The sequence below is a fragment of the Salminus brasiliensis genome, chromosome 1, assembly GCF_030463535.1.
Source record: "Salminus brasiliensis chromosome 1, fSalBra1.hap2, whole genome shotgun sequence".
Classification (NCBI taxonomy): Eukaryota; Metazoa; Chordata; class Actinopteri; order Characiformes; family Bryconidae; genus Salminus; species Salminus brasiliensis.
Genome location: NC_132878.1, coordinates 59541246 through 59564857, shown reverse-complemented (window position 1 = coordinate 59564857; position 23612 = coordinate 59541246). Strand labels below are relative to the sequence as shown.

Genomic DNA, 23612 nt, shown 5'->3' with positions numbered 1-23612 from the left:
TTTACATTTTGAGAAGATCAAAATGTGACTGTTTAGTGCTTTCATGGTTTACTTTCATTATCATTTCTCTTCATGTTTGTGTCCATTGCACATTAGCATTCTTGATGGCTCCATCAGTGTTGTTCTTTGTCTTCTGATGATGATTCACTCAGCATTTCTTCTCCTCTCTCTTTCACCTCATGAATTCGTCCTAATGATGCTATCTTTTTCCACCCTGCAGTAATGTTGTCTCTCATTCTCTCTGCCTGCTCCCTGCAGCCCGCCCCAATGAGTCGGAAGGTGTTTCTAATTAGGCTGCCACTTCCCATTATTCAGATCTACATCTTATCAGGTTTTTGTTGACTCATGCCTCTTCCTCAGTGCTTCAATTAAATGATGAAGATTAAGCTTTTAGATAAGTCTTAGTCATAAAGTCAGTTGAGCGTATTCTCATCTGACACTTAGTGTAAGACAGCTGAGGAGAGGAGCTGAAAGTGCACTCAGCTCATATACAGAAGTGAAATGAGTCATTGTAATGCTATTGAAAAACATATTTTGTCCTTAGACAATTCTAAAAGCATGTATTATAAGTAACATACAGTGTGATATATGCTCATTAACATGTCATAGCACTTTGTTTGCAAAGATACTAGTTATTATTGAGGGAACAGTATATAGAATATGTGAATTCTGTGACATATTTCTTAATTTAATTAAGCTAAATTAGCGTTAACTGCTGATGCTATAAAATCTAATTCTATAGTTGGAAAGGGAGAGAACATTTATAGTCGGTTGTTATGTAACCTGAGGGTTAGTTTAACCAGAGCAGATGCGGTTTAAACAGCATTACAGGTTTTATGTCATAATATGTCATTGCATACATATTAATAATAATAGTTTATAACAGTTCTCTGCATGTAAATTAGTTATCCCCATAGTGCGATCATGAAATGAAGTGCAGCACTGTGCTCTGTTCAGTCTTTCTCAGTCTTCTTGCCTGCTTAAATCAGCCAAACTGTATAATGCTGGGCTTATATAAACTATATTAACTGCAGGAGTTGCCCTGGTTACCAGAGCTCATGGAGCTGACGCTGTGTATGTGTATCTCAATGCAATATTGAGCTTTCAGTGATTTCTTTGAAGTGTGATTTTTTCTGGGGCACAATGAGTGAGAACATGCATCTATAATAGAAAAAGACAACATTTGGTGCCCACATTTTTTTGGAGGTTTTCTGAAATCAACACAGAGCCAGAATTACACATACAGACTCAAACGTATACATAACTCCCATTTTTATTATTACCCCCTGATTATTATTATTTTAGTGCTACTCAAAGTTCCAAAATGTCTATTAACTTGCCATGGCTAGGTGTAGTGTGCTAAATACAAAAGGCTTGTGTAAGCTGTGATTTTGGCAAATGGGTGTTTCTAAGTCCTGATTCTGTAAGCTGGCCAAACCTTTGCATAGACTACACTGGTGGTTTTGATTTTTATTTTATTACGTTGTTATGAAACACAGTGCATTAGGATTTGTTGAAAATAAGTATATGGACGGTTGCACAAACTTTTACAACAAGAGAAAAGCTGATGTTGAGTCTAATATTTTGGGCACCATGCATGATAAGTACCTAGTAACAACCCTTTGTATGTATCTATTGTTCTGAAGAAACACGTTTATTTGCTTGTTTCAACATGTGACTCCTGACTCGAGTGGGAAGGTATTCTTGGGGGAAGTCTGTGTATGTGTGAAACAGAGATAACGGTATGAGTATTTTTTGGGGGTTGCCAGACACTTTGTTCACCCTCTAATGGGACAAGAGTGTGACAATAGCAATTACTTCCCACATTCCCACCTCAGAGATAGAAGAAGCAGGAGCTGGTAGTTTCTGGTCAGTCTGCGAAACTCTGTGAAACTCCTGTTATCAAACTTCCAACATACCAAACAGTCCATCTTACAGACTGGCACATTTGTCCTTTTGTTTAGCTCAGAAGTCACTTTATTTCCTCTGTAAGCATGGCATGTTTTTTATCAATGAGGATATAATGAATGGATAATGACCTGGATAATTCTTGTTGCTGTGGAACATTTTTTTTTGTGAAGCCCGGGGTGCCCACAACAAAAGATTAGTCTTCATAAAGGATTGTGTTATCTTTGCTGGCAGGATTGCACTATTAGAGCAGCCACTCAGGTTGAACAGCTCCATATGTTTATTAGTCAAGCGTTTAGAGATGCTGGACCCAAATCACACAGGACATTTTCTTCACAGTAGCAGACTGTGGTCATTAAAGGAAATCTTATTTAAGTGCCATTAGAAGCTACTGTTAGAAGCCTTTAATGCTGTGCCTGTGTGCTGATTGCAGTCCCTACTGTAGCATTTGTGCTCTGTTTCTATATACAGCCATGTGAAAAAACTTATGCCTATTAAAACCTTTGTCTTTTTTAACATATTTAAACATCTGAATATTTGACCCTCATTTGAACAATACTGAGAGGTGGAAGTGATATAACTGAACACTTAAAAAATTACTAAATTACTAAAATTACTAAAGAAATTATTAGAATAAAAAACAGAAATAGGAAAAAAAGTCAGTACACCCCACATTCATCACTACTTTAAATGCCTTTCATTAAAATCAAGTTCAGCACATCAGCTGCAGACAATTAGAACATGGTTAGGGGGAATTTTGGAGGAGCTTAGTTAAACCGCAGACTTTTAGTTTGTTTTGCTCTTGATTGTTGAAGAGAGTGGTATCACCACGGTCAGATTCAAACAGCTCTCTGGTGAGTCTGGGAAGGAATTTAAAAAGATCTCAGGACACTCTTAGAAATTAGCCGTTCCACTGGCCACAAATGTTTTTTTTCAGTAGAGAACATTTAAAACGGCTGCCAACGTGACCAGTTCATGGCGTCCTAGCAAGTTCAGTCTATAAGCAGACTGCAAGATGTGTAAAGGTGGGATTGTAGATCCCCTACAATCCCACAGTAGATGTCAAAGTTCTACTTTCAGAAAGAGTCTGTACAAGCTTTAAAAAGCAAAAAAAATAAAAAAAATAATTAGGGCAAGATAAGATAAGATAACATAAGATAAGATAAGATAATCCTTAGTAAGACACTCATGTCTATTTGTAAATTACTTTCTGGACAGTGGAATGACCTATTTTATTATCTCTTTCCAGATGATATTCTAATCAATAGAAGCTGATGTGCTGCACCTGATACCAATTAAGAGCTTTTTAAGTATGGTGGGGGGGGGGGGGGGGGTGTTCTATCTTTTACCTCACTGGAAAATTGCATTTCTATTAATTACATTTGACAGATTATTTGAATATTTCTTACTACCTCCATCTTTCATTATTGTTAAATTAAAGATCACAGGTTCTCATGTTTAAACATGCTAAAATAGACAAAGGTTTTCATGAGGTATCCTCTTTTTTTCACTATATGTATAATGTATAATGTATATTTGCTATTAAAGAGACATCTGTGTGTGTTTTTTTTTTTTATATGTATGAAGCATGAATGCTTTTGAAGAATGAGTGTATTAGTGCATATGTGTATGTAGCTCCTTTGGAGTGCTAGTGAAACATGGTCATATTGTAGATGTAAGGCCACCTTTCTGATCCTCACAATTAAAAAGAAGATGGTTGTATCTATTAAAGTTAGTTGTACCATTATTTAACTACAATATTACACAGCTTGATGGACATCCTCACAAATAGAATGAGACAAGTATGTGTGTGTGCTCTTGTAGCTGAGTGAAGTTGTAGTGGAGGAATCCTGGGGGAGGTGGCAGGGTTTCAGGGCTCTAGTAATTGCCTGCCTTCTCTTTGATGACTGGAAGCCCTCTCTCTTCTTCTGCTCCCTCCATCTCTTCTACTATTTGTCTCTCACATCTCCCGCTCCCCATGTCCCCCTTTCTCCCTTTCCCCATCCTCCCGCAGAGTAGCAGTGTGGTCTCCAGATTTATCCCTATCCCGTCCTATTGCAGCACCATTGTGATTTATTGTCTTACCCATGTAATTTAATACATGGTAATACACAGTATTTCCAGTCTTCTGCAAGAATTCATTTTGATTTCTTTAATGATTCTTCCAGCTGTAAGGGTGCACATTTGTTTTCATTTTCTGTTCATCACCCAAAACCTTCGACTTCAGCAGCTTCAGCACCATGCTGTGGTCATCTCAGTCTTATAATACACGCATATTTGCAACAATTTGCAACTAATGTCAAATTTCCAAGTGTTGGTAATTACCAATGTACAGCTGCATAGCTACGAGGGACACTGGGTGTTTCTATGTGAGAGTCAAACGGGACACAGTCTGTAACTTTTATTTAGCAGTATTATTGTGGTTAGTGCACTTTTCTCTCAGGCCTCTTTTCCACTGCAGGGCTGAGCATTTCTGAGCCACTCCAGCGGCTTTTCCACACTGAAACGGTTCGACACAGAACACTTGCAAATTGTGCTGAGCTCGACTTTCTCAGCATGGTTAGCTAACCGTACTTGGAGCCACAGAACCAGTGGGAGGGCTTAATAAGGTGAGGATCTGCTGATTGACTCCAAATTTGTATTACCTTCTCACCGCAAGCGTAGTGCTAACTGAATGCTGAAGTCATCACACACTCGCGCCAAACTCCATTAAGTTCATTTCAGGCAGACTTGTTTAAGTGGATTCCAGCATTATTTGGCATACTGCATCTATAGATGTGATGCAGATCACATAATGCCAACAGATGAAATATGGCTGCAATGAGTTCAATTAGCTTTGTAGTTGTAGTGCAAGACTAAAGGAACGGTTGCATAGTGGAACAGTATAACCTGACCTTAGTAACCATTTGGCCCTGCAGTGAAAAAGAGGTTCTTTGTTTCAATCATATTCATTTAGAAATAAGCCGGCAAAATTCCAGTCAGTTCATGAACATTCAGTATCTAACAGTGTGTAATGGAGAAACCTTCACTTTATAAACAGCCCTAAGCTACAATAATGCAATTTTTTACTACCCTCCTGGGATATCTGCAGTGTTAGATTAGCATCACGCTAGAAATGGAGTGCCATCAGTTTCCACACAGGGGCCTGTGTGGAGACTGTGCTAACCCCCCTCTTGTGGAGAATCCTCCAGAATCCTCAACCTGCCAACTGTAAATAAATGAGACTTAGAAATCGAAAGTCTTAGATCTTAGGTTTAGATCTTTCCCAATACAATATGTGTGCCATTGGCCAAGCAAAGTCTGAATGTGCATGTGCACCCCTTTACAGTATTTGTCACCATAATAGATTTTGACCTGTTGTGTGATGTTGCTCTGCTTGCGTGCTCCATTTGAAAATACACACCTGCTATCATGACAACCACAAAGCCCCACATGAAAAGCCTTTGAAATCACCCACAGTACAATGGCTACTTCAGGGCCCGTGGCCATGCCCAGTTTCAAAGCCCTCTTTCATGTGTAAAGGCTTAATCATACAGGATCAATTTTATATCTGTTCTGTATTAACATACAGAGCTGAAGGTATAACAAGCTGGGCTTAAATTAACATGGCCAACAGCAGCCTGTCAGCTTTACCTCTTTGAGCATGTTCTCTCTGTATTATGAACAGGAAATTGAAATGTGACAGTGTCATGTTCTCTGCTGTATTCTTAACCCTACGCTTGTCCTGTATGTCCTATAGCCCACAGCTCAAAAGAGATAAGCTCAGTATTCCACTGGGTTCTGATAAGATTCCTATTACTGTGATATTGACTATGCAGACAAATATAGTCCATTTTTATTAAATCACTAATTCACTGTTTCTTCTTCTGGAAACAGTTATGCTCCGGCTGAGTTGTAAGAGTTTACAGCCAGATGAATATGGATGTAGCACCAGGGTCAAGTTATTGCAGAGAGAAAAAAATGCTGATCAGGCAAAAGGTCAGGGATTCCACTGATGGTTCAAAATTTCTGCATAATACAGTGGTTGAGAGCAGAACAGAGCATTTCAAAGCATTTCAAATCTCTCTTTAATAGCAGTGATAAGGGTTATGGTGTCTACAGTAGAGATAATAATATTATCAGAATCATATCAGACGCTGCGGCCCCTTATTGTTAAAACTAGGCCCTCAGTTCAGGCCACAAATATCAAAAGTCAATCAAAAGAACACGAACCCGCCTGAAGGATAATCATATGTGCAATCTTCCTTATGGGATTCTTATAGTATGCTAGCACGAAGCTAATGATAAGTTTCTAGATGAAACTCAAATATACAACAGCTGATTTAAAGCTTATGTGTGTAGCACTTATGCTATGTAACTCTAGCACAGAGCTTCTGCCCCAGTTTTCCATTTCTAACAACATAATCCTGGTTAGGCTACAGCTCATATTCGTAGTTGCATTCATAATTGAATAAATGACACGTAGGACTTTAGAAGGCCCAGGATGATGTTTCTTCATCTCTGCTTGTGAAGTCCCAACCAATGGGAAAGCTTGTTTAGTTGTATCTGCCCAGATACCACTGAAAAAAAGTCCTAATTTAACACATTTTCATATGGCATTTTACAAAGGTTTTGTTTGATAACTAAAACTTGAATAATAAGTAAGAACATTACTTTAATCATGAGTTGAAATACAAGTTTGCTTCAATTTACAGATGCTTTTTACAGATGCTTTTATAATTCCAAGATTTCATTAGCTTTGGAGGTTTTAAAAAGTCCTGTGGGTTCCCCACAGTGTATCAGTATCAGTACAGCAGTATCTGTGATATCAGTATCAGTATCTGTATTAGTATCAGCAGATTTGAGGCTGATTTTTATTTAAAGCCCGCCGGCGAGCCGAAAGTGTTATTACAATCTTCTATTACCAAAGAATCGCCCTACCAGTTTGTACAGAAGTACCTGTAGATACTGAGTAATACACCTTAGTGCGTAATAAGTATAATGTGTTAAATAAAATTTCTACATTTCCTTGATTGACATTTGTAACCCTACACAAATAATTTTGTATTGGATATCAGCTGCAGGTGGTTTCTGTGAGGTAGATTTTAGAGACATTGAACAGTCTTCATTCCATGCACTCCAACCTGCAAACACATTTCAAATTCATTGTTTTGGTGTTGTCACAAATGCCAGCGCATTTACATAAATCTGCCTCAGATGTTTCAGCCTGCAGAGGGTTTGCCCGCCCATTCCTGTCACAGTCATAAGGAGCGGTTCAGCCTGGATTGCATTTTGAATGAGGAACAGAGGTTGTTTACATATATTAGTCTCAAAGGCACAGTAACAAAAATAGACTGCTTACTTGGAAATCATGGAGAGCATGTAAAAATAAATTCGGACTATTTTATTTAAGCCCACAATATAGTATAATGTCTTTAAATGTATTTGTATTTGTATGTATTAATTCTACTGACTGGCTGTACATTTGAAACATTATCCTGCCAAAGGTTTTAAGACAATCACTACAGCACACACATGTTGTAATTGCTGGGTGTTTAAATGTTGGATAATATGTTGTAGAGGTTAAAGTCTAGTATCAAGAAGATTATAGAATCATGTTGCTTGCTAAACAAATGGGCACCCCTGGTCAAAACGGCGGTTACTGTGAATAGATAAGTGAGTAGAAGAAGAACAGATGCAAAAGGCATAAGGTGAGGACATGCTGACAGATACACCAAAAGTGAATGAAGCACGTGGATTGAGATTTTACACAAATATGACTTTACAGAGTTCTCACAAGAATATTCCTGCCTGCTTGTCCAAAGTTACAAAGTGCATTTAGCAAATCTAGAATTGAAAGGTACAGATGTTACAGAATGTTGTTTTAAAAGATGCAAAATCACAATGATTGAGAAATGCGTGCAGGAATCTCTAATCTCCAACCAGGAATCCCTCCCTTCACTTGAAAGAGTATTTTAACTTTACTATACTGTAATACTTACGCATACATACGCATATGTTTGCTGTACTTGTTTAATAGGAAATGCACAATTCTTGTTGTTTCTGATGGGAAATCAAAATGCTCAAATGGGCACCAACACCTGCAAAGCTTAACCTGGAACATGTTGCCTGTGTTTGATAAGCAAGGAAAGAGAACATTCGCCTTGTGAAAATCACCTACACTGAAACAGAGATTGACTTTCTGTGGTGAGTTTAGCATTGCTGTTTTTCAGGAGGGAATGTGTTCAGGTGAGTGACAGAGATACAGATAGAACATTGTGTAACTGTATCTAGAGAGTAGTGCTGCAGACTTGGCTGCTCACTCTGTCCCTTCAGGGATGAGGCGATATGCTGTTTATTTACTCCTGCCGGACATTGAGGCCTGCTCCATTCACTTGAGTCTCTTGAGTAGAACGGATTTATAACCATCCATTATTCATATTCAGCTACCTTCCCACTGCTTTTTGCTTTATTTCTATTTATTTAGCACCTAGTATACACTATTTGGACAAAAGTTTTGGGACATCTGCTCTTTCATGGTTTCCTCTGTAAAAAAAAAGAGTTTATCCTGCTTTTGTTGGAGTAACTGTCTCTACTGTCCAGGGAGGGTTTTTTATTAGTTTTTGAAGAATTTCTGTGAGGATTTGATCACATTAGCAAGGTCAGGATGTTGGACCCCAATCCCACCTCATCCCTGACTTCACAACTTATCCCAAAGGTATTGAATGGGGCATCATCATTCCAGAAAATACAGCTTTAAAAGCTTAAATTTAAGAGCTTAAAGATCAACTTTGCCCTATCTTTATTAAATAGCTGCACTTGTATTTTTGCACTCTTGCCTACATTCCATTTTAATTAACCCCACATTATGAGCATTAGCCACCCAATGTTTTTTTTCAACCATCTCTTTTCAAAACAATATGTGTATTCAGTGTGTTTGTTTGTTTGTTTGTTTACAGGGCTAGCATATGGTCTCATAAACCTTCAGTTCCTCCAACTTCCAGTATATATATCCAGTTAACAGAGCCTTTTATGACTCATGCATATTTTATGCCTTAACAATGTAGAGCAGTGGCCTTCCAGGTCTATGAATAATCAACAGTGCTTTAAAGATCCAGAATTATCCACTCTCATCCACCAACATATCCCCTTCAAACTCATACACATAACAGAAGTGGTACTGTTCGGTGGAAAAAATAAGTCATTTTTTGGACCATTTATCTTGCAACTTTGGCACATTGTAATACATTATAACACATTGCACTAACTTCTTAAACCCTTTCATACATATGTTAGCCCACACTTCATTACTGTCATAATTTACATCAGTTTCATATGCCCTAAAATAGAACCCTGTGGGACTCCACCAAATCTGGTAAGCTAAAAGGCTATTCTGTAGTTTTTGCTTTAGGATCAATAATTGATTAATTACCCTAAGGTTTAAGGAGTGAATTTAACAATTTTATTAAACTCAAAATAAACCACACAATTAAAATAATATGATTATTTAACAAAGTAATGGCATGTCATTAAATCAAATGTAAATATAAATAGCTTAGAATTTGTTTATAAGAAATAAATACAGTGGCACTAATGTCTATGTATCAGTTTATTTCCAAAAAACTACATTAAAAAAATGGTTTTCAGCAGACAGCAGGCTCTCAGCATATGGAAACAAAGAAAATAAAGAAGGAATCCCTGGAGGGGGAGCTGCTTGAGAGGCTGCTAAGGGGTTCTGTGGAGTTCTGGAATGTGTGGAGTTCTGGGCAAAAGGTCACCTAACATTTTTTTGGTCACTGTAAAATGTCCTACCAGTTTTTAATCATTTAAAAAGTTTTAACTGTTAGTCCAAAGTGTGAAAAGAAGAAAACCCTTATCAACCTGATTGTTACTGTTACTGTTCTTACTGCAGTGTTCTTTCTGAATCTAACAGCAGATATCCGCAGGCCAGTAGTGAGCACTGCACCATTCAGCGCTTGGATAAACCCGCTGAGCAATTTGAGACGAAGGCTTTGTGCTGTATGACAACATTGTGATGGAACAGCACGCTGCTGAAAGACTGTTCCAGATAGATTTATCGAAGAACTGTGTCAGTGCAGTGAAACAAAGCTGGTGGAATGTTAACATAAACAATGAAGGTATAACAATAGGTGAATAGAAAGAGACAGAAGATGCTGTGGTCTGTGATTGCTTGAGTACCAATATTTTAGCACTCAATTTGTGTTTTATTTTTATTTTTTAAGTATTAGCTTCAATTAATGTTATGTAAACATAAAATGATTAACAGAATAATAAAATGGTCCACAACTATTTGGATTTAAACCCAGCTTTGAATGGATCAATAGAAATGGTCCAAAGCTACTTGGGCTTAAGTCCAGCTACAAAATTTGAGAACTTTTCCTGTACATCTGAAGCTTCCAGTTCTGAGACATGAGATCATCTTTGGATGATATTTGTTTTGCACTTTCCTTACTGACCTGCCCACGTCCAGCCTAGCAGTGAGCTAGAAGTAAAATGTCACCTTATTTCCAATTTACTTTTCTCCTCTGTGTCTCTTAGGGTGAAGCATGGCATTTAATTAAACACAACTGATCTCCTCATGCTCTAAAAATCAACTAGTCAAGTGTCGCATTTCAAGATCATCCCAATCTAATTACACTCCCCATCTCCAGTTGGATCTAACGTGGGGCTTAACCTCACTGGCCTAGCTGGACTTCATGCTGTTTTTTGGACATTTTGGGGGAAAAGAGATATTTTATGGGTCTGAATCTGATGTCATTTGCTTTGGTATTGGCTTGTGGGCTACAATTTCTTTCTTACAATACATCTTGATTGACTTTGTGTTTGTGTTCTTGGGCACATGTTGGTCTTCATCAATGCCATCTCAGGTTGCCTGTTCATTAGTGACCCCCCTCTTACTCCAGCAGTGGTTCTGCCCCTTTGACTCTGCCTGGATTAGCCAGTTGAAATATGGACATATAGCCTGTCAGCTGCTTAGGACTACCTTGCTCAGGGGTACCTTTTAATTTTGGACACTTTGGAGGTCCTTGGAGGTAGAGAAAACACTGTGTGTATGGTATGTAACCTTGCCCATCTGTGTGATCTAGAATTAGGTTCTGCCTTATTTTATGGTAGACAATGAAATGCTGTTTGAAATTGTGAATGAAGAATCAGTTTTGGTTTAGGGTTCGGACTTTAGTGTGAATTTAAAGTGGTTCGAGCTGTATTATTGAATGCTTGTTTTTGTATGTGTTTATTATGCATGTCTGTGGGATGCATAATCTGAATATCTTACTTCAGTCAGAAAATTGAGCTTTCAGCTAGACTGCTGTGACCTAAACATTGCCTCAATAAACTCTCCTACTCTCAAATTTGCATTACATTCAGCAGTTTGTCTGGAAGGTTACGTTTTTGAGCACAGTCTATAGTCAATCAGCCTAGTGTCAGTAACACAATGGTACCCTGTAAATTGTTTAACTCTAGCTCTTTGGCTGATAACAATAGAACTACAAGAATTCTTATCTTAAGATCATCTGAAGAACAATAACTGATTGTAAAAGGACTGCTTTTTTACTACTTTCTCTACTACCTCCACGACTTTTACTTTCAAGCTCTACATGGACTTGAGGTCATGAGTAACTGGGTATTTCCTGCTGGCATTTTTGCTCTGTTTAAGATATCTAAAAGAAAGACAATAAAGGAAGCATTTTAGATCGCTTTCATCTGTTTTTGGACACAGATCTATATCCACAGCTAATTGGCCAATCGTGCCCAGCCCTTTAAATTATTAAGAGCCTGTATTTGTCCAGCCAGGTTGTGACATCATCAGCCTTTTGTAGTCATGCTGATATCCGATCAGTATAATATCAGTGCAGTGTTACCAGATACTGGTGGTTCTATTGTAAGTAGGGTTTTTTTTTGCTGGTGAAATGCCTGTCTCGTCTGAGCGATAAACATCTCTGAGAACTTTCCATCATAAAATTGATTGGAAATAATGATTTATATTGACTGCAAAAGTTTGGGAAACTTGCTTTACTTTTCAATTAAGAAAGAAAGAAAACACTTTTGTGCTGATGAGTGCAAGGATAAGGATAAAATGTGTGGGCCTTGGCTTTAGTTAGTTCCTCCTTTAGTCTGAAAAGCTAGAGGTCCACAGTTTTCATAGGTAGTGTACATGCAATATGAATAAACCCATTTATAAAGATATTACATTGAATGCTTGTTATTTTTAATTGATGCCTTTGTAGTTGTGTATGCTCACAAATCTACATTGATCATCCACCCTATAATATAAATTAATAATGTATTCATGCTTCAGACAATATGCTGCAGTTTGAGGACTTGAGGAAAATATAGAATGTACCTTAACCTGAACTGCATTAAATACAGTCTTTGCATTTTAACTGAAGAACTGAATTCACACCTTGTCAAATATTCATACCAGCAGAGACAGTCGCAAGGAAGGGAAAGGTATATTAATGCAGAGCTTGTCATTTTGGTTCTCATCACAGACGTTTAAATGTCTTTTATTTCAGAGCAGGAAAAGGAGTGTTTTCAGCCATGAAGCTCGGAAAGGTACGCAGCTCCAAAGATGATCACAAGAAAGGAGGTAAATGTCTCCAGAAGCTGAGATTGTTCTTCTAGGAATCTGAGAATTGTTTCTCTCTTTTTAGATTTCTGTATAAAGAAAAGCCAAAATGTTCCCTACAGCATAAAGCTTTTTTTCTTCTGTCAGCTAAATTGAGAGAAATATTAAGTCAGCAGATATCTACTGTAACAACAGTGCCCAAGGAACAGGCATAGATGTGGAAACCAATTGTGGTTTAATAGGCAAGGGAACATTGAGTATTCGCTGAGACTAATATGGCACTTTAGCAGGGCAGTGATGATCTAAATGATCTGGTTGGTCACCTGCGCTCTTTGTTTTTCTAAAGCAATGGAGAAGGTAATTGTAGAATGGTAATGAGGCCCTGAACGTCTGCAGTCTTTATGCAACATGAGGCTTTCTGCCTCATTTTCTCTTTGTGTCTAGATGACGCTGCTATATTGGAGACAGAGGATCTTGATCGTAAAGCCATGCGTCTAGGGGGTGGGCTTGACCCTGACACAATCTCATTGGCTTCAGTCACTGCAGTGACCACTAATGTCTCCAATAAGAGGTCAGTACCTACTTTTATAGCTCATATTTAATTTCTGATACAGTTTGTATCTATAGTAAAGCATTGCTTGTAAAACGGGAAGCTCTGGACCACACTGTGTATGAACCTAAGGTCACCATGCCCAATATCAAGTATTAACTAGAAGAATATAAATTCCCCAGGCTGTAAATCAGTGGAACGATGTTCTCTGGAGTGGTGAAGCTTCATCCACCCGCTTTAACATGGGAACTAAGCACACTTGTGGCCTACTGCAGCAAAAGGGGGATAGGCTTCTTGTTAATACCCTTGATTTCTGAAGAAATGTTGGATGAGCAGATGTCTAAACACAGTGGGTCTTTAAAAAATTCTAATTCTTGTTTAATTAAATAAATCCTTTAAACTCCTTTAATGTTTTCCAGATCAAAGCCTGATATTAAGATGGAGCCTAGCGCTGGAAGACCAGTGGATTACCAGGTATGGAGTGATGCAAAATAGTTGAAACAGAGAAAAGTCACTGTGGCTTTGAAGCATGCACAATTGGAAATGTGTGCTTTAATGTTGTAGGTTCTGCATGATTTCAGAGGCTAAGAAATATTGGACTCAGGCATATCATCCAAGCTTTGGGTCGCCAGCCTGTTTGCAATTCCACGAGTTTAGCATAGCTGTGATGTAAGAGCATTTTAGTGGCTTTGTTTACTGCAGCATTCCTGCAGAGCTCTCTCAAAGGAGCCCTGAGACACTACATTAAGCCAGACCCTTTGATGTTTACAGGCTAATTGTGCTCAGCAGGGCTTCTGTGTTCTATATCCTTAGAACTATAATTCATTTTAATGCAGCTACTGTATGAAGGTGCATTTTAACATGTCCAAATGTTTGTGGACATCCCTTCTAATTAATGCATTCAGCTACTGTAAGTTGCACCTACGGCTGAAACAGATGACATGAACACACACAGTCAGCTTGTCTAGTCCCTGTAGAGAAGTACTGCCAGTAGAATAGGACTCTCTGGAGCAGACAAACATGAACCTATTGGCACCATGCCAAGTGCTAAACATGGGCTAGAGGGGAATAAAGCTGTGGAACATCTTGATATAGTAGAGTTGGGGGGTTTGAGGAGTGAGTTGGGGTGGTGATCATCCAACATCCTGACCTATTTAACACTCTTGTTGCTGAATGCAATCACATCCTCACAGCAATGCTCCAGAATCTAGTTGAAAGCCTTCCCTGGACAGCAGAGCCACTTACTCCACCAAAAGCAGGATAAACACTTTTTAAATACTCTTGATTTCAGAAGAACAACAAATGAGCAGGTGTCCCAATACTTTTGTGCATAAAGTGCAGTTTACAGCTGTCATTTTTCCCCTCTACCAAGTTATCTAGTACAGGTTGTACTAGCAAATAGAGGCTTCTCCTTCCTTCTAGCTTTTCAGGCTGCTTTGCAACATAACTTATTGCAGTCATAAGCTAGAAGATGAAGCCACAATTTTCCAGCTAGAGGTTTTTAAATGAAGGGAAGTTTTACTGATGTTTGTGATGTTTTTAGTGGCTTTGCAGCTTTGGAGACGTGAAAGGAAGAGTAATAGCATGAAAAGGAAGTGAAATGAATGAAGTCAATGGCCCAGTTAATAATGTAATTTTACATACTGGCAAAGAGCATAAATCACAAAGCCTTTCCCTTTTGCCTGCTGTGAACATTTTTATCACTACCCTCCAAAATTGATTCTGTAGCGTATTCTGTGGCAACAGCTTATACATGCAACAACCAAACCCACAGAGCTAGATCCTACATCATTTGACGATCAGTGTTTGTTCTACACCATCATCAGACACAATATTTCAGTTAGCTATAGGCCAATGTTAATGAATAATGAATGCATAACACATCTAATTATCAGGTTGATCAGCAGATCAAAATGGGTTTAGTACCATCTTTTTAATAATTCCTATCATTAAATGTGATTTGCTTGCAGATTAGTGTCACAGTAATTGAGGCGCGCCAACTGGTGGGCTTGAACATGGATCCTGTGGTGTGTGTGGAGATTGGAGAAGAGAAGAAGTACACGTCCATGAAAGAGTCGACAAACTGTCCTTATTACAATGAGGTGAGCAGTCAGTAGTATGACTGTGGTTTGGCAGCATCCAGTGGATCTTCCATGGTAAATCCTGTCACCTGAATGATTCATCATATTGTATCTAAGGAGGCGATATTGCTGAGTTGGGCCACGTTATGTAATCAATCCCCATTAGGTTATGATCTAATCATTGCCTAATGGCTGTTATTGCACACAAGTTATTTCAACGGTGCCACAGAAAATTCACTTTTAGTTGACTAAGGAGCCTTTCTGTGGATGTTTTTTTTTTTTAAAGCAGTCCTTTCTGAGAACCACTGATTTGAAGTAATCAGTCTTTTTTAATGTATGGAAATTTATTACAAACAATAAATGAAACACTTTCCTTGTAGTGATAGAAGCCAATAAAAGCCACTGAATGGATAGTTGTTTCTCAAAACACACACTGTTTGTGTGTATTGTTCAGTCAACAGTTTTCTAGCTCTTCAGTTCATGGAAGTGTGCCCTAATTATTGTCTGTGACCATACGCTTTAGACTGGGCAGATTGGAGTTAGGCTATAAAATGCTGGAGTAGTCCTTAAAGAACCATTCAGGGAATGATTCCTTAAGAAAGTAAAGGTGGTTCTTTTATGGCATTACTCCAGAGAACCCTATTTTGCAGCTTAGAAATGTGCAACAATTAGCATATTGTATATTATAACACCATATAAATAGTTGTATTGTGGTTAATATAATGGAAGCTGTAGGGGAGTACCTTGTTGCATTATATAAATAAGATATCCTTGTGCCTTGCAATGTTCCAAATTAGGCACTGGAGAGATTCCTCTGGTTTCATGTGCTGATGGGCCTGTTAGGTCTATTCTGGCTTCATTATGTAGTGGTGAAGAAGGGCTAGAATAAAAACTTGCTCCACAAACAGCTCCCTTGGACAGCCCTGTCTTTCAGCCCCTGCAACTAATTAAAAAGTGGAGAAGGCCCTGTCAGTGAAAGTCAGGCAAGTGCCAGCCTCAGTTTCCCCCAACGAGATTTAACAGAGTTGGCTGTTTCATTTACTAGCGCTTCTCAAGTGCAGTTGGTCCCTAGTTTTGTTCTTTTTTTCATATTTCCCATGCTCTTTCCTTTCTGTTCGGCTCCAGCTCCCCTATAGTTGGTCAAACAGGGGATCAACAGACATTGCCGCTCTACTTTTAATGTTTGATGAGAACACAGTTCAATTATGCTGCCAAAAGAGACAGTGTTTAAATATTCATGCTAATAAAAATCAGTTAGCATTGTAGCATTACAGGAATGTAATTAGTGTATTCATCTACTTTACTTCTGCTCAGCTTTAAAGATGGCTTGGCTTAGATAGTGGTACATTGTCACTACTGCTCAGTCATTTTAACATGTATTTTTGTCACTCCTCCAGTACTTTGTCTTTGACTTCCATGTGCCACCAGATGTCATGTTTGACAAGATCCTAAAACTGTCAGTGAGTACACTCTGTTATTGTAAAAACATGACAGGAATAAAGAGCACTCAAACACTCCTACTCCCACTTAACAGTGCATGCTGAAAAAACTACCCAGCTATAAACATATATTGCATGTTTTTGTATCTGTGTTCAGCTGTAGCTCACAAGTTGTGATGGGTGTGTCTTGCAGGTCATTCACTCTAAAAACCTACTGCGGAGTGGCACACTTGTTGGCACCTTTAAACTAGATGTAGGAACTGTCTACTCACAACCTGGTAAGTGACTATGCAAGTGTTAGGAACCACAGTTAACCCACAGATACATAGTTTACTGTTGCTTTGTTGAGCAAGTAGACAAACTGTTAAAACCACAGGGAGTCATTATGTTATGTTTCTATTGTGGGTACACGCTATACATGTACAATTGATGCTCCTTTAAAACAATGTCACAACAAATGACATATGATATTTTCTGCAAGGTCCTCATTTTCTACGCTTAGCAATCGCAAGACTGGTTTTCATTCAGAGAAACATAGTGAGCAGAGGCAAACTAGCAAGCTAAAGATAACTCAACCAGCACAACCAACAGTAATCTGTTCAACAATAAAGTAAATGAGCAAACACTTCCCAAAACAAAAATGTTTTGGTGAATGCTTACAGGGTCTACAACAGTATGTAGAGCTTTTTTTCATTAATTCCTTCATTTTTACACCGTGCCTATGAGCTTCAACCCTCTCGGCCCCAAATGGCATGTATGCCATGAAGCCGTCTTACATTTTGTTACATATGTTTTCACATTTTTTAGGGTTTTTTTTATCAATACTGATTTCATTTTATTATGAAATTTGTACCTTTTTTTAATTTGACATCAAAATAAATGATAAACAAACTGTATTTTTAAATGTATATGTGTGATAATTAAGTAGTCACAGTCGTAGAGTTCCATCAGTTGCTGTTGAGTAATTGTTTGCTATTTGTTTCAGAGCATCAGTTTTACCACAAATGGGCCATGCTGTCTGACCCTGACGACATCACAGCAGGGTGCAAAGGCTACATAAAATGTGACATAGCTGTGGTGGGGAAAGGTGACAACATCAAGACTCCACACAAAGCCAATGAGACAGATGAAGATGACATAGAAGGGTAAAAAATAATAATAATAATAATAAATGTTATGAAATAATGCATAAGGCTGTGTCTTAGTACATAATGCCACTCATACTGACATGACTTCAGCATAATCAGTTGTGCATGTAACATGGGCTGAATATTACCATAATTCTTATATTCCCATGCTCTTGATACCAGAAGAAGATGCTTTATATCTTTATATTTCTCACTATTTCTTTTTCCTGTGGATGCTGTCAGCAATCTTCTGTTGCCTGAGGGTGTTCCATCAGAAAGGCAGTGGGCCCGCTTCTATGTGAAGATCTACCGAGCGGAGGGCCTCCCTAAAATGAACACCAGCATCATGGCCAATGTGAAGAAAGCTTTCATTGGAGAGAACAGGGATCTAGTAGACCCTTATGTTCAAGTGCTGTTTGCAGGCCAGAAAGTAAGACAGCTCTATTTTAACAGCTTCCCTGCAGCTAATTTGCTAGTGCGCGCCATGCTAATTATCCTTGATGTCCTTTTTCACAATGAATTGTGCTTCCTTGGTGTGGTTGCTGTTTGGCTCGGAGCAATTTCCTTTTTCTATTAAACTCCTAACCTCGTCTTGTGTAAACAGGGGAAGACATCAGTTCAGAAGAGCAGCTATGAGCCCATTTGGAATGAACAGATCATATTCACGGATATGTTCCCGCCCCTCTGCAAACGCATGAAAGTTCAGATCCGAGACTCAGACAAGGTCAACGATGTCGCCATAGGAACTCATTTCATTGACTTACGCAAGATTGCAAATGACGGAGACAAAGGTATTAAATAGCTTATTTTCCAATCGATAATGTAAATGTGCTTTTTGGGCTATTTCTGGGTATTGTAAACTCTGAAATAATAAATACAGTAGTAGTAGCTTCATGAAAAAAGAGTAAAGAAATCTCTGGACCAAAAAGCTCCTTAAGTATTGAATTTTTTAAAAAACAAATTTTTAGGTTTTTAGCAACAGTAAGTAAGTAAGAATTAAGTAAAACAACAACAATAAAAGGAAATGCTGAACTTTAAAAGGTGAATTTATTTTCCACACTTACTTAACTAGTTAGTGCATCTGTAAATTAAGCATAAAAACTGACATCTTCCAAAAATCCTAAACTTCTTTCCTGGTCTCTCTGTACTCAGGCTTCCTACCCACTATGGGGCCAGCCTGGGTAAACATGTACGGCTCTACGCGTAACTATACCCTGATGGACGAACACCAGGACTTGAACGAAGGACTAGGAGAGGGGGTGTCCTTTAGGGCCCGCCTTCTAATTAGTGTTGCTGTGGAGATATTGGACACCACCTCTTCTGAAATAATGAGCTCCACAGAGGTACAGGTGGAGCCAGTGTCCAATATTTCAGAGGTAAGGCACCATTTACTGGATAGGGTGTTGAATGGACTTGACCACACAGAAATGAAAATACTTCTCATAAGTGATGTACTTTGTTGAGTCAAATAAAACAAAATACACCTATGTGTTCTGACATAAAAAAAGAAACCCAACAACTTACTGTCTTGTGGTTTCCTCCTCATTCGCAAACTTTCACTAGTGACATGAACTCACTTGACTAATCAGTGCTGTACCCCAAAGTCAAAGGGAGTAGTTTGTCCTGTGTTAAGTTTCAGCTTCTGAATGAATTGGTCAGACTCATTCACTCTGTTCAGTTTCTTTTTTTTTTTTAACATTGAAAACTAGCCCTTGTCATTTTGTGCCACTTTGTTACTTTAAGACATTGTAACATTTCTTAATATCTATTTATTTATTGTCGTAATATAAAATCCAAATAAATGATAATCTCCACCAAAATATTTCACATATTTTTTAAATGGACGTAGACATAGCACATATAAGGCACACACAGACATCTCCAAATAAAATGTCTTTATTTAATTATAGGACTTTAAACAGACAAATAATTTAAAGGTACCTTAAATTATTTTTTTTAGATTTAGTCAGAAACCTTTAAAAAATACAGGTTTAAAATATTCCTCCCATGTCTGTACATGTCTGGTAGCACTCCCTTAAAATATAAAGAGCATATAACAGTAGTAACCTATGCGATGATTATTATTTTGGTGGATTAAAATAATATATTCAAATTTGATCTTCTGGTTAAATCTTTAGGGTACACTCACTTAAGAAGAATCTCAATTTAATGAAACCTGCTTACTAGGGAGATTTAAATGAGTTTCATATTGATGTGTTAGTTACAGTAGAGACCAGTTTTTAAAGGGCTAAATAATCAAAGATTAAAGCTGACATCTGCAGTTCAGCAGATGTTTATATGCAGATAAGGAAAGGACTTTACTTGATAAATTGTTTACATTGTCATTTATTGTGTTCTTTTTTTTACTGTGTAATATTGCCTTCAGTCTTGGAATTACTGTGGAAGTATGTGTTAAATCTCGCTCTCATTGCCTGTGGATTGCATTTAGCTCAAAGGGTCTTAAATATTGATCTATTTGCCTGAGGTCAGGACTGGTTTTAACACTGGATTCTGTGGCAGGTCTGTGCAGAGATCTACGATGTTTATAGCTGCAATCTGTTTCATGGGTCAACAGTGTAATCAGTCTATTGATAGGTACACATTGTAAGAAGTGGAGATATCTAGAAACATAATAGATCAGGTTTGTAATGGATTAAACACTCAATATCATCAGATCTGTCACTGACTGACCTGTGAGGGCAGACACATCTGAAGGTCGGTGCAGTGATCAGTGTAATTAGATACTGTATACTGTAAAATGATGTTCAGATTCTCTCAAGTAAAGTTTTAGTCTATTTTAATTCATTTAGAAATAAGTTATTGTCATGTCATCGATGCAGTCAAACCCTGAGGGTGCACAGTGTTTTCAAAGACAGTTCATTTTTCACATTTAGCATATTTTATATTCTTGAACATGCTAATTTAATGAGGCAGAACAAAACTCACAGAATGGAGCAGTGAAAGAGAGACAGATAAGGGCCCTGGGGGTTAGCGGTTGTGAGTTTGAAATGATGATCAGAGAAATCATTGCTTCGTTCCAGGGGTGTCCCCTTAGGACTTCTACTGTAGGGTTGTGCTTTTGTTATCTCAGCCATGAATTCTTTCAGATGCAGCTCAGAGTGATGCCCTCTCCCTGTCTTGAGACTGCTTTAGAGAGTGGTTTAGAATTACTAATGACTGAGTTTAGAGCAAACTTGGGCAGATCACACCCAAGGTCAACAAACAAAATAGTGAGAGTTCTGGAGAAGAATGATATGTTATATAACTTTCATTCTGACAGGCTTCTACATAAGACAAGAAAGAAGCAGAAAAGTTGCAGCTGAGAACCTTGTATGACTTCCACTAAGAATCTTGCATGAACCCTTTTCAAATGTCTGTCTGTCCTCTTTGTGTCCTCCATTCAGAGTGCAACAGGGAAAGTGGAAGAGTTCTTCCTTTTCGGCTCATTCCTGGAGGCCACCATGATTGACAGAAAGATAGGAGATAAACCAATCAACTTTGAAGTCACTATTGGTGGGTGTCCTATTTGCCTAATAGAAATGATACACGCCTACGTTGCTAAATTGCATAGATGGAAAACCATTCCCGTGGAGCTTGAAGATATTGCCACTGCGCTTCTCTGTTAAAATGGCCAACATAAAACTGTACATCCAGTGTTTCTGACCTAAATGATGTGTTCTTCTCTCCAGGCAACTATGGTAACCAGTTAGATGGAGTGAGCAAGCCAGTGGCAGGGAAGACGAAGAAGAGGGAGGGCGGAGGGGAAAGTGATGAAGAAGAGTCAGAGCTGATCCAGAACTCTAGTGATGAAGAGGCTGATGATGATGGAGATCTGGTGTCAGTGTCCTCCAGCCCTCCCATGAAACCAGTAATCACTGACAGGTCAGAGTCTACTGATCACAACGATAGGCTTATTAGGCAGTCTTTAATTTTATGGCTTATTACTCAGTATCTACTTAAACTTAAAATAAAAAATAAATCCTAAATAATAACTTAATTAATCAAAAAGAATACTGTCAAATTATATATAAGTTATAAATAATATTTCATTATAAAGCTAGGAGGAAAGGTTAGTAGTGGTATATAATATTTACATTATATGGACATTCACATTCTTTTAAAAAATAGTTACCTCCAGTAACTAGGGTTCTTCACAAAACCAACAAATGGGTCTTCTATAGTGTCACTCAGAATACTTTGAAGGATTAAAACTCAAGGACAAATGGTTGCATAAATGTCACTGTTGCCCTCAGACATTAGAATTAGGGATGCATGATATTTCAATGTACAGTGTCCTGTATGTTTTGTCACTAAATGGAAAAAATAAAATTATAGCCTATATTGGCAATAATTGATCATTTAGCACCGTATTTTTAGCTTGTGCATGCACAGAAACCTCTGCAGTCACTACTAGCATGAATTCAGGGAAAAATAGAGATCCTTGAGCAAGAAGACATAAGAATAACAAATATTCAGTTACATTCACCAGCTGTTGGAAATGTCTTTACATGAGGCTTTCTGTTAAGTAGTGTAAACTACCTGAATAATACTATTTAAATTAATGTAAAAAGTATATATTTTAAGTATATCATAAATACCTAATATAAAATATTAGATATCATATCTGTATCTGCTATAATAGGATTTCAGTCTGTATCGATGCATTCCTAATTAGAGCATAGCCGTATTCCATTGGGATTAAATAAGAGAAGCTGGAGAAGTTGAATATTGATTTGATTGATTTAATGCAGGCTGGGTGTAGACAGGGTTTAAATACATTGACATTTTGGCCAGCATGTCTTTCACTAGGAGTATGTTTTAGTCTATAAATAGCAGGTCATTTTTTAACAGTCTCATGGAGACTGTTGACTAACATTGCGCATTCCATCTTCCTCAGGAACTACTTTCACTTGCCGTATTTTGAGAAGAAGCCGTGCATCTACATTAAGAGTTGGTGGCAGGATCAGAGGAGGCGCCTCTACAACTCAAACATCATGGACAAGATTGCAGATAAACTGGTTAGATGATTTTACTCAGGTTTCTGATAAAACCCAAAAGGTCTTGTGTAAGTTGGAACAATGGACTCAGATCAGAGAATATGTGCGTGTGTTTGACAGGAAGAAGGTCTGAATGATGTTCAGGAAATCATAAAAACGGAGAAGGCTTATCCTGAACGCAGGCTGAGGGGTGTTCTAGAGGAGCTGAGCACTGGCTGCAGGTGTGTGTGTGTATGTGTGTGCGTGTGTGAGTGAATCTAAAAGCTACTCTTATGATAATGTAGTACTTAAAATGCCTATCATAAAAGATCCTAGAGCTCTTATTAACAGCCCTGACTTGAGAATTGGTTTAATTAGTAGAGAACGGTACAAATAAATTCAGCACATTCCTGAAATAGGCAATAATAGAAAAATGAATGAGCTCATCAGCAGTGTGTGTGTGTATGTGTATGTGTGTGTGTGTGTGTGTGTGTGTGTGTGTGTGTGTGTTCTTAGCTGTGATTTCCAATCTACTTTGAACAATTATCTTTTCGTTTTCTCTGATTCTTTATTCTCACAGTCGATTTGTCACTCTGGCCAACAAAGATCAGAACCAGGCGGGCAGAACTAAATTAGATCGGGAAAGGCTGAAGTCTTGCATGAGGGAGATGGTATGGCATCATATTTCACTGAGACTGAGAAACTCATTGAACACAGTACTGGTTAACTGGTGTATCCTTCTGTGTGGTTGGTAGGAGAGCATGGGTCAGCAGGCCAAGACAATCCGCTCCCAAGTGAAGAGGAACACAGTGAGAGACAAACTCAAACTGGCTCTGAATTTCCTCCAAAGGCTCCGTTTCCTGGCTGATGAGGTTAGATACAACCAGAACCCCACAGAATTTCAAAAAGGCACAGAAACATCACACTACATTTCTGTATGAATACTCATTTGCTTTTGAATCTG

General features: G+C 38.1%; 1 protein-coding gene across 14 annotated transcripts in view; it reads left to right on the top strand.

Moving 5' to 3' along the window:
* The window catches only part of otofa (otoferlin a), an 87034-nt gene that overhangs the window by 39750 nt on the left and 23672 nt on the right, over nt 1-23612 (top strand). For all 14 annotated transcript variants that reach the window (XM_072684061.1, XM_072684044.1, XM_072684035.1 and 11 more), the window contains 16 exons: nt 12423-12496; nt 12920-13046; nt 13445-13499; nt 14996-15127; nt 16504-16566; nt 16739-16823; nt 17531-17690; nt 17916-18102; nt 18277-18463; nt 18825-19048; nt 21077-21185; nt 21362-21554; nt 22570-22690; nt 22790-22890; nt 23229-23319; nt 23404-23520. In XM_072684061.1, the coding sequence (XP_072540162.1) occupies nt 12423-12496; nt 12920-13046; nt 13445-13499; nt 14996-15127; nt 16504-16566; nt 16739-16823; nt 17531-17690; nt 17916-18102; nt 18277-18463; nt 18825-19048; nt 21077-21185; nt 21362-21554; nt 22570-22690; nt 22790-22890; nt 23229-23319; nt 23404-23520 (2026 nt within the window). The remainder of the gene's footprint in view (nt 1-12422; nt 12497-12919; nt 13047-13444; nt 13500-14995; nt 15128-16503; nt 16567-16738; nt 16824-17530; nt 17691-17915; nt 18103-18276; nt 18464-18824; nt 19049-21076; nt 21186-21361; nt 21555-22569; nt 22691-22789; nt 22891-23228; nt 23320-23403; nt 23521-23612) is intronic.